Source organism: Corapipo altera, unplaced genomic scaffold (assembly GCF_003945725.1).
Source record: "Corapipo altera isolate COAL_440 unplaced genomic scaffold, ASM394572v1 61022, whole genome shotgun sequence".
In the NCBI taxonomy this organism is placed as follows: Eukaryota; Metazoa; Chordata; class Aves; order Passeriformes; family Pipridae; genus Corapipo; species Corapipo altera.
Genome location: NW_020885065.1, coordinates 85,344 through 97,294, shown reverse-complemented (window position 1 = coordinate 97,294; position 11,951 = coordinate 85,344). Strand labels below are relative to the sequence as shown.

Sequence of the window (11,951 nt, the reverse complement as noted above, 5' to 3'; positions counted from 1 at the left end):
GGGTTGGAACAACCCCATCTTGGGGTTGGATGGTTGGATGGGAACAACCCCACCAGGGGTATGGTGGAGACGCCCCTCATGGTACTGTTCTGAGGTTTTTGGGGTGGTTACCTGGTCGGTGCTTGGCGTGTCCGAGATGTCGTTCATGCTCCGACTCTGCGCGTGACCTGAGGGAGAGGAAGGAGAGGAGGTGAGGAAATCACCCCACGTGTGAGGAGAAAACACGGTGGGAGTGCTTTGTGCAAAGAAATCAAACATTATTTATTATTGTATTATTTATATTATTTATTATTTATTGTAGCTGGGCTTCCAAACCAGATGCAATAAGAGGAAACCCCAAAAATTAGGAAAAAATGCCTTCACTGAGAAACTGGTGGAGTCACCACCCTGGCAGTATTCAAAAAACTTGTGGATGTGGCACTTGGGGACAGGGTTTCACAGAATGCCAGAATATTCTGAGTTGGAAGGGACCACCAAGGATCACTGAGTCCAAGTCAGTTTAGTGGTGAACTTGACAGTGCTGCATTAACAGTCGGACTTGACCTGAGGATGAGCTCAGCTGGTTAAAACTTGGTCCTAATAATGCCAAGGGCATGGGTTCAACCCCTGTATGGGCCATTCACCCAAAAGTTGACCCATGTGAGTCACTTCTAACTCAATGATCCCCGTGGGTCCCTTCTAACTCAGAATATTCTGTCATGATCTTAGAGTGCTTTTCCAGCCTTGATGATTCCACGACTCTGAGTTCTTTCAATACCAATTTTTACACAAACCACCTCACCACAGCTGTGGTGGGGCCCCTTCTCGTTGAAATCACCTACTCCAATACTCCAACTTGATTTTTTTTGTTCTCCACACTAATTTTAGGGCTTGGGCCCCCCATCTTACGCAGGCGGCCGTAGCTCGCGCTCTGCCGCATCCGCAGGTCCTCGGTGGAGCGGTGGAAGGCGGCTCCGGTGGCTGGGCTCCGGACGGGGCTGCGGGCTGGGAGAGAGGAGATGTTAGAGGAGCCAGGGGGAACCTTGGGGTGGTGCTGAAGGCAAGAGGCCAGGTTGCAAATCAATCGCTCAACACAGTTGTGACCCTTCCGGCGCCAAAAAACACCAGAAATTTGATTTTCCCTCCTCCTCCTCTCATTTGCGCTTTCATCCCACCCACAGGAACTTGCCCACTGGAAACAGGGGAATGTTAAGGGAAATGTGAGAATAAACCGTCCTACCCCAAATCTTCCTGCTCCCCAAATCTTTCTGCACACCCCCACACCCAACCAGTGCTCCCTCCAAGGCTATCAATGGGTCCGTCAAGGAGGAAAACTCAACACTTTATTTGACTTTTTAATCTAATAATTCCCTGGGCAGGGTAGTGGGCTGGGAGAAAGGAGCTGGTAGAGGAGCCATGCGGAATGTTGGGTGGTGCTGAAGGCAACAGGCCAGGCTGAAAATCAGTTGCTGAACACAGACATGACCCTTCCAGCACCAAAACACCAGAAGTTTGATTTTACCTCCTACTCCTGATTGCACTCTTATTCCACTCACAGGAATTTTCCCATGGGCAACAAGAGAATGTTAAGGGAAATATTAGAATAAACTGCCCTATCCCAAATCTTCCTGCTCCCCAAAATCTTCCTGCACCGCCTCACACCCAGCCACCATTCCCTTCAAGGCCATCAACGGGTTCAGAAGAGCAATTAGAGAGACTTAAAAATTTGTTTGTCTTTTTAATCTAAAAATTCCTTGGACAGAGCTGTGGGCTGGGAGAAAGGAGCTGTTAGAGAAGCCATGGAGAAGGTTAGGTGGTGCTGAAGGCCAGAGACCAGGCTGAACATCAACACAGACATGACCTTTCTGGCACCAAGACACCAAAAATTTGATTTTCTCTCCTACTGTCATTTGCACTTTTATCCCACCTGTAGGAATTTTCCCATTGGCAATCAGGGAATGTTAAGGAAAACACTGTCTTACCCCAAATCTTCCTGCTCCCCAAATCTTCCTGCACCGCCTCAGACCCCATCAATAGTCTTTATCCAGCTATCAGTAGGTCCAGAAATGCAATTTCTGTTACTTAGGAAGACCCAAAACTTTATTTGGCTTTTTAATCTAATAATTCTCCAAAGAAGCCTGCCCTTGAATTTTGCCATGAACTTCACACTTCAAAATATTTACGTTGGCCACCACCAAGTCTCATGTTTCTCCTCCCTAAACTGGTGATGAGGCCCATTTGTTAATCTCCGATGTTTAGGCTGAATTACTTGACACAAGTACTTTTCCTTCCCCCAAGGATTTTCTGTGCTAAGCCCAGAATTTTCTCAGGAAACCTCTTCAACTCCCAAAACTGTGTTTTCCTTTTGGAGAACCATCTGGACCAGCTGTGTCAGGCTGCTCTGCACCTCTTCAAGGTACCAGCTGCAACTACATCATCCCTCCTCCTTTTTTTGTTGTTAAACCCAACAAAAAATAATAATGAAATCCCACAAGGCATGACCCGTTTTCAATGTCTTGTTTATTCCAAGATCAATCACAGAGCTGCCACTGGCACAAGAAACATGTGAGAACCCTCTGCTCCTTCCAATGACCATCATTTCCAAACTCAAAGGGATGTCATCACCTCAGCAAGGGAATAATCACAACATTTCCAAGCCAGGCTCTGTTTTGAAGGCTTTGGGTAAATCTTGGCTCAAATATGCAGTCCTGGACACGGATGATGGCTGCTCTGAAACATGGGAATGCCCACGGGGTGGGAATATTATTGATGGCCTCTCCCATATGCAGCTTGGGCGCCGCTGTTTCAGTCTCCCCGGGGAACAACTGAGACCTGGCAAATCCCGAGCTCCACCAAGTGACCTCCATTTAAACCTAAGAAAATAATCAGGCGTAAAAGCAAACAAATCCCCTTTTATAATGGCTCAAAAATAGGTGGGTTCAGCCGCCGAGCAGACTGGATTTGTCTGTGGGCTGCTGTGCCAGAAAACCCCTTGGCCAGGAGACTGCCAGCACCGTTGTCCCTCACACAACGGCATTGTCCCCACATGGTGACATTGTGCCTCACATAGTGGCATTGTACCCACACGGTGACATTGTGCCTCACATAGTGGCATTGTCCCTACATGGTGACGTTTTCCCTCACACAGTAGGATTGTCCTCACATGATGATGTCGTCCCTCACACAATGGGACTGTCCCCACACAATGACACTGTGCCTCATACAGTGGGATTGTCCCCACACGGTGATATTGTGCCTCACACAATGGGATTGTCCCTCACACAATGGGATTGTCCCTCACACAATGCCATTGTCCCTCTCACAATGATATTTTCCCTCACACAATGTCATTGTCCCTCTCAAAATGACATTATCCCTCACAAAATGATGTTGTCCCTCACAAAATGACATTGCTCACGCAATGGCACTGTCCTCACAAAATGACACTGTCGAGGGACATTGTCCCCCACACAATGCCATTGTCCCCTGACAATGACATCCCTTACACAACAACATTGTCCCTCACAGCATGACATTGTCCTTACATAGACACTGTCCTCACACAACGACATTGTCCCTCACACAGTGACATTGTCTCTCACACAGATGTTGTCCCTCACACAATGCCATTGTCCCTCACACAGTGCCATTGTCCCTCACACAACAACATTGTCCCTTAACCAGCGACATTGTCTCTCACACAATATCATTGTCCCTCACACAACAATGTTGTGCTCTCACACTGTCCCTCACATGACAACATTGTCCCTCACACACTGCCATTGCCCTCACATGATGATGTCCCTCACTCAGTGATGTTGTCCCTCAGGTGTTGTCCCTCACATGATGACATTGTCCCTCACACAGTGATGTCCCTCACACAATGATTTTGTGCTCTCCCATTGTCCCTTACACAATGTCCCTCTCACGATGATATTTTCCCTCACACAACAATGTTGTCCCTTACATAACGATGCTGGCCCTTACACAACAATGTTTTCCATCTCACAGTGATACTGTCCCTCATACAATGCCATTGTCCCTCTCACAGTGACATCCCTTCACACAATGACATGGTTCTCACACCACAGAATTATCTCTCACGCAGTGCCATTGTCCCTCACACAACAACCTTGTCCCTCAGTCAGTGATGTCTCTCAACCAACGATGTTGTCTGTCTCATGATGACATTTCCCCTCACACAATGATGTTGTCCTCACACAGTGATGTTGTCCCTCACACAACAATGTTCTCCTCACACAACCTTGTCCATCTCAGCAAACACCTCTTCAGTTTCCAGTTCCCAATGACCCCCCACCTTTACACCCACCAGCAGCAGAACTTTCTGGGTCTTTCTCAATACAGTCAACACTTGAATGTCCCAAATGGTTGGGTTTCCCCCTTTCCTTCTCCTGAGAAATTCTTCCCCAAGACTCAAGGGTGCAACCAGGTTGGACCCCAAGGACTCACATGTGTTGGAGGAGACGGATTTCCCGATGTCGGCCAAGGACCGGTGGATTGGTTTCTTGGTTTGGTGGCGGTGCTTTCTCAGGAGCACATAGCTTATCTTCTCCCTCAGCTCTGGCTTGAGCAGACCATCCTCGATCTGCTTCTCAATGACATCATCTGCAAGGGAGGCCCATGGGTTACCCCACTGCAACCCCCCCAGAGTGCTCAGAACAACAATTCTTGAAGCAAATCGGTGGCTCCCAACTCCTGTCTTTGCTTATTCCCACATAACTTGGTTTATGGAGCAGTAAATATATTTAAATCCACGCCCAGCACTTTGGGACACGGGTGAAAGGTGGTTTGGAATGGACTTCCACCAGCTCCTACCTATAATTTGGGGCAAGGAGTAACCATCCAGGTCCAGGAGCACCGTTCCTGTCTGGAGACATGTCCGCAGCTCGAACAGGCTGTGCAAGGACAACGTGGACACGTGGGGTTTGCTCCATCTCTCCCCACCTTCCTCCACCTTCTCTTCAAACTTGATCCACCTGGAACGAGAGTGCGATGGGCACAGAACGGGAGAGGTGGGTGAGAAGGGAATAAGAGAATGGTCTTTTCCATGGAGTTTCCTTTCTGCAGGTGGATTTGCAAGCCTGGATCAATCCATTCCACAACATTTTTGCTTCTTATTCAGGATGAGAATGGAGAAATTCCATAACATCATAACTCAAAGTGCTGCTTCCATGGTTACAGAGTGGAGACAAACCTCTCAGCCCCACCAGTGAACTCAATCCCTCGGATTTCCCCCTCTTCAAATCGCTCCTGTGAGATTTGGGAGGTTTTCCCACAGAGATGACCTTGCCTTAGCCAGGACCTGCACCTCCATGGACCAGCCATGCACCCAGGAGAGCAAACACCAGGGCATTCCCAAGGTTTTTTAATTCCTTAGCAACGCTCTGACCTCAACCTGGGCCCTTCATTCCCATGGTGGGAGATGAGAGGGTTTGCAAACCCTTAAAATCAACCATTGGAAATCAACCCTTCCACCTCTGTTCCTTTATTTTACAAACCAAAGGCTTCAGAGCAAATTTGGGAATGGTGGCTGATTTCTCCCAAGTCCCTGGGGACAGGGTTCAGGCTCCTGGAAGGGCAGCTCTTGGCGTGACATCGATTTGGGGAAGAAAGCTGCTTTTCCTTTCCAGGAGACTTCCAGGATTAGCCTTCACGGAGCTTAACCTTACAAATTTGAACTGGTACAACTGGGATTTTGGCTCCTGCTGCCCCAGAGGGCACAGACAGAGAGGATGTGGGAGGAGAAAAGTTTTGGGAAATAGCTGCTGGCTCAGGAATGCTGCAGGAGAAGGGTGGGGAGAGCCCTGGGTTAGATCAGCTGCATCAAAATGCTGCTCCAAAGGCAAAATACCAAGTGTTATTCAGGATGGGGATGGAGAAATCCAGTAATACCACCACCCAAAGTGCTGATTCCACGATTGTGAAGTGAAGGCAAACCTCTCAGCCTCACCACTGAACTCAGTCCCTCAGACTTCCCCCTCCTCAAATCACTCTGGGGAGGCTTGGGAGGTTTCCTAAACTCCCAAAATATTACCTGAGAATGCCAGGAACGGTCTGTGTCAGGGACAAACCCCCAAATATTCCCAGAATTATAATATTTAAGCCTAGTTCTCGTTCTTCCAAAGCTTCCCATCCCAATTCTTTGGAGAAACCCTTTCTCCAACCCTTGCAACAACGCTGCTTTGATGGGGAGGTGATTCAAGCTTCCCGCCGTGGCACCCGTGGAGCCCAAAGCCGATTAGGTCACTTTTTCTTTCTTTTTTGCCCCGTTTTCCTGAGGAAAGTGGGTCATTAGGGAGCAGACAGGGTGGCAGCTCAGGTCGGAGTGCAGGACTCAGGGCACGTTTCCAGCGGCACCATTTTCCCAGGATCAACATCCCGTGACGCTTTCGCCAAGGCTACAGTAAAATCCCATCTCCCTGCTGGGCTCAGGGCCTGGATTGCCAGGTTTTTTCCATTTATTGTGGATTTAGAGCTGCTCCCACCTGCTGTTCCTGCCATGGACCTGCTCTCCTGTGGTTAAAGAAGTTCCTCATTGGGGAGCGGAAATCGGGATTTGAGAAACCTCCACCCTCCCAGGAGGAATTTGGAAACCTCCATCTCAATCCCTCCCCAATGGAAATCCCAAGGAATACATTGATTTTTTTGCCTTCCAAGTTTTTTTTGGATAGGGAAGGATGGGTAGATAAAGAAACCTCCCTCCTCCCAGGAGGAATGTGGAAACCTCCATCTCCAGACCTTCCTGATGAAAATCCCAAGGAAAATGTGGATTTTTTGCCCTCCAAGTTTTTTGGGTAGTGGGGATACAAAAACCTCCATCCTCCCGGGAGGAATTTGGAAACTTCTGTCCTCAGCTCTCCCTCATAACAATCCCAATGAAAATGTTGATTTTTTGGGAGTGGGGAAGGATGGATAGATACAGAAACCTCCACCCTCCCAGCTGGAACTTGGAAACCTCCATCTCAATCCCTCCTTGATGAAAATTCCCCCAAAAACATTGATTTTTTGCCCTCCAAGCTTTTTTTTGGGAGTGGAGAAGGATTGGTTATAAAGAACCCTCTCTCCTTCCAGAAAGAATTTGGAAACCTCCATCTCCAGACCTTCTTGATGAAAATCCCAATGAAAATGTCGATTTTTTTGCCCTCCAAGTTTTTTTGGGTAGTGGGGATACAAAAACCTCCATCCTCCCAGGAGGAATTTGGAAACCTCCATCTCAATCCCTCTCTAATGAAAATCCAAAAAAAACCCCAATATTGATTTTTTGCCTTTGAAGCTTTTTTGAGGAGTGGGGAAGGATGGGTAGATACAGAAACCTCCATCCTCCAAGGAGGAACTTGGAAACCTCCATCTCCAGACATTCCTGATGAAAATTTCAGTGAAAATCCCAATGAATATGTTGATTTTTTGCCCTCCAATTTTTTGGGGGGAGCAAGGATACAAAACCCTCCATCCTCCCAGTAGAAACTTGGAAACCTCCATCTCAATATCTCCTTGATGAAAATCCCCGAAAAAACATTGATTTTTTTGCCCTCCAAGCTTTTTTGGGAGTGGGGTAGGATAGGGAGATACAGACCTATGGAAAAATAAGGGAGAAATTAAGGATTTTACCAGAAGCATCCCCCACATTGTAGAGTTTGAGCAGGGATGGCAACCAGGAGGATGTTTACGAGCTTCCCAAATTTTTGGTGATGCAAATAACCAGCCCTGGAGGGAGGATGAGCATCCACAGGGCCTGATCCTGATCCCTCCCAATCCCCAGGGTGAAATTTCATGCCCAAACTCGGAAATCCCACATGTGCTGCTGAAACTAAAGGGTTGGGATCCCATCAGCACCCCTGATTCCCTTCCTAAAGCTTCCCCAAAAAGCCTCAACCCTGCTGGCCTTCACAAAATTGAGGTTAGGAAGAGAAAATCCCACTTGGATTTGAGATTATTCCCTTGGGTAAACTCCTGATTCAGTAAAGGAAATTCCACTTGCAACTCCTCTAATTATTTTATTAAAGATGGAGCAGGTGGAGTTTTATTATTATGATGGAGGATGGGAAGAGTTTCACTCTTGGCCCAGGCAGAAAAAGGGGGGGAAATGTTCTTTATGTCCTCTATTCCCATTTCCCAGATCTAATTCTCCCTTTTCCCAGCATCTTATCCCCTTTTTTCACCCTCCCAGCCCTTTCTGCAGGACTTTGGTCACTGGGAATGGGAAAAGCTCCAGCTCTGGGGTTGATCCAAGGACAGACCCTGAGGAGAACCAGGACAAGACGGGAATTCTTGTAAAATCCCCCAAAATGCCACGTTCTCTGCATTTCCCTAATTCAGGAATGTCTTTTTGAAGAGATGTTCATTCCCTGCTCCTGTTTCCACCTGGGCATGTTTAAGGAGGGGATTTTTTTTCCGATTTTTTTCAACCCCAAAGCATCTTCCCACCTCACCTGGCCGATTCCTTCCACTCCATCTCCTCCCCATCGTGCTGCAGGGTGTCCATCTCCGTGAAAAGGGTGGGATTGGGAGGCTCATCATCTTCCCCCAGGATGTAGCGGAGACGTTCGGCAGCCGGAGACACTGAGGGGGGAAAAGAGGTTTAACATCCATGGGAGACGAGGTGATGGTGAACCATGGATTCATCCCTTAAAATTCCTCAGAAAGTGGGAAGAGAAGAGGAAAAAAAAAAGCTGAAACAAAATCTCATTGTGTCAAAGCTTCCCTTCTTCTTTTGTGGGTTCCACTCTTTCGAGGGTGACACAGCCCTGAAACCCCAAAAGGAGTCACTGGGAGAACCCTCTGGAAGGGGGGAGAAGGAAGGATCTACCCTTAAGCACCCAAGGAGGGAATTTGGGAAGAGTTGGGATTAGCTACACCCAAACTGAGGGTGTGCAAAGCTCCAACCCCTCCTGCAGGATTGCAAACCCCCCTTTTTTCCCCAGTTCATCCAGAGATCCCCCCCAAGGCAGAGATTTCCAGCAAACTCCCAATTTCTGTGGTTCAGCTCATCATATTTGGGGTGAATTTGGGGGTTTGGAGGAAGTTTAGGGTTGTTTGGGATCCTGGGGTAGAAAATACGGAGGTTTTGAGGGAAATATTTAAGGTGAGAGACATTAAGGAGTGGGAAACTCTGAGTAATCCTCTCCCAAAATCCCTGTGCAAAGATGTGGGATGATGGGGAAAGGATGAGTGGAAGGAATATAGATCCAGGCTGGGAATTGAGGAATGTGGCCATCCCTATATAAAATACCACAAAATTCCCTTCCAGGAGCATTATGATCCTTGTTTCCAAGGGCTATCCCACATTTTTCCATGCCATGGAGCCTGTTTTTGTCAGGTTAGAGTCTCCTGCCCTCAGCAACCAAATCCTTACAGTCTCTGGATGGGGATGCACAAGAGCTTAACACACATTTTCCCACTGGATTCCCTTAGAGAATGTGAATCCTTGAAGGGGAATAACACAAATTTCTGCTGGAAAAATCCAACTTCCTGCAGCCAGGCTGGGGAGGGCACTTATTTCCTCCTGCTTCCCACAGGAACACATCACCCACCAACCTCCTGACCGGTGGGAAAAGGGTTTTCCATCCCCAGTGAATTCCTGGAGCCCACAGGAGGGTGACAAAACCTCCTCCAACAAACCCAACCTGGCTGGATTTTCTTTTCACCCTCTCCATCCATTTTCTAGGAAAAACCATTTGGTCATGGGGAGGAATCAGACACCTGGGTATGAACCTGGACGTGCCCCAGTTGCTCCCCATGGATGGGAATGGTCCCCAGTTGCTCCAAAGAGATTAAAATCAACCTAAAATCCATGGAAATTGGTGTATTTTAGTACAATCTCGAGTATCCTAAACCAACAGGAATTAACCCAGCTTGGAAAAAGTTGTTTGTTTTTGTTTTTTTTTTAAGCAAAATCCTCCCGGTTTCAAACTTGGGAATAAGAAAGTTGGGTAATAAAGTGCCCCAAAAAAGCAGGTAATTAAATTTCAAAGTGTGAGCAGAGGAAAAAATGGGAATATTGCCCTTTTCCCCCACAAAGGAGATGACCCCAAGTCGTGTGGGCCCTGGAAGAAGAGGATGTCCCTTTAGGCTGAGCCTGCTTAACCACTTAAGCCCTCTAAGCCCCACCACCCAGACTAAAGCCCTGTTGTCAAGTCCTCCTTCATTTCCATAAGCTTCATTATTATGATTATTAAATATTCCTGTTAATTTTAGAGCTGGGCTCCCTGCCTGGAGGGTTTCAGGCTCTTTAAGCCTAAGTGCTGTTCTGGGAAGGAGGATGAAATGGGTACAATGCTGGTAACACCCCCCTCAGCCTTTGCTCTACAGTCCAAACCCTAAACTTCCTCCAAACCCCCAAATTCACCCCAAATATGACGAGCTGAACCACAGAAATTGGGAGTTTGCTGGAAATCTCTGCCTTGGGGGGGATCTCTGAATGAACTGGGGAAAAAAGGGGGGTTTGCAATCCTGCAGGAGGGGTTGGAGCTTTGCACACCCTCAGTTTGGGTGTAGCTAATCCCAACTCTTCCCAAATTCCCTCCTTGGGTGCTTAAGGGCAGATCCTTCCTTCTCCCCCCTTCCAGAGGGTTCTCCCAGTGACTCCTTTTGGGGTTTCAGGGCTGTGCCACCCTCGAAAGAGTGGAACCCACAAAAGAGGAAGGGAAGCTTTGACATAATGAGCTTTCTTATTTAGCTTTTTTTTCCTCATCCTCCCACATTTTAAGGAATAAATCCACATTTTAAGGAATAAATCCATCTTTCCACACCTTCCCAGCGGGGTCGGCCTCTGCTCAGTGACCTGAGCCAAGAGCCCCTTGTTAAACCAACACCAGCAGGGCTTGGCAGCCAAAATTCAGGGAATTTATTCACCTGGAGGAGCCTGGGAAAGCACCCAGCAATCCCTGCTTGGTTTCTGCACCTGGAAGTTTCATCCAAGACCTGAAAATCCCGGGAAGCAGCAGGTGCTTCCTTGGGAGGATATATTGGATAGTGGCATCTATTTGGCCACACACCCAAAATTTGTGGGATTCATTCATCTGGAGAACTCTGGGAGAGCATCCAGATCTCCCTGCTTGGTTTTTTTCACCTGGAAATTTGATCCAGCACCCAAAAATTCTGGCAAGAAGCAGGTGTTTGCTTGGGAGGATATATTGGACAGTGGCATTTAAGGTTTGGTACCTTTGGGAGCTCAAGAGTAAAATTGCTGCAGTGGCCAAAACTCCCCCAAACCCCCCAAAATCAGCAGCTGTTTGTTGAAGACACAGTTCCAGGGGCGCCCAGAGAAGATCCAGATCTCCCTGAACTAATTTTTAGGATGGGAGAACACTTCCAGCTGCAATTCCTGCAATTCCCCACTGTGATTTAAGCCACAGTGGATCCAAATGGAGCCCAAAGCCACAGAATCAGGTCAGCATAAACACTGGGAATATTTAGGTTATATAGGATATATTTGGGATAATTCTACACGCACAGGACCTCAGGTTTCCTTGAGAAATGGGATGGGACAGACCAGCTGGAATGATTTAAACCTCCTTTAGTCCCAGGTCCACAGAGCCCTTCACACCCCAGCTTTGATCCAGCAGTAAAACCTGACCCAGAGATGCTTTTCCAAACTGAAATTCCCACTCTGGCTTAAGGTAGAATAAAAAAAAAAAAGGGGGATAAAATTAGGGATGGGGGAATGTGGTGCTGCTTGGGGTTTGCAGGACTAAGCCTGATTTGGGGCTCCAGCACATTAACCATCGGCTCTCGTGGTCCCTCTGGATCCATAACAGCCTTTCCCTGGCTTTTCATGGATCAGAAGGGTCACCACCTCCCAAAAAAAAGAGGAGACTGGGGTGCACATCCCATGGGATTAGATGCTCTTTTCTTTTTCAAGAAGCCTGTAAATCTGGGAGACCTTTTATCCCTCCAGATATCACATTTCCACTTCCCCTCTGCTGGGAAGCAACAGGAGCTGAGAATTCCCC

The 11,951-nt window shown here is 47.7% G+C and overlaps 1 protein-coding gene across 1 annotated transcript in view; it reads right to left on the bottom strand.

The window, feature by feature from the left end:
• SLC4A5 (solute carrier family 4 member 5) overlaps positions 1-11,951 on the bottom strand; it is a 39,762-nt gene that overhangs the window by 24,745 nt on the left and 3,066 nt on the right. The window contains exons 3-8 of the mRNA XM_027669095.1: positions 8,817-8,849; positions 8,430-8,559; positions 4,816-4,976; positions 4,450-4,605; positions 889-984; positions 112-167 (exon numbers count right to left, since the gene is read on the bottom strand). Coding sequence (XP_027524896.1) covers positions 112-167; positions 889-984; positions 4,450-4,605; positions 4,816-4,976; positions 8,430-8,559; positions 8,817-8,849 — 632 coding nt within the window. The remainder of the gene's footprint in view (positions 1-111; positions 168-888; positions 985-4,449; positions 4,606-4,815; positions 4,977-8,429; positions 8,560-8,816; positions 8,850-11,951) is intronic.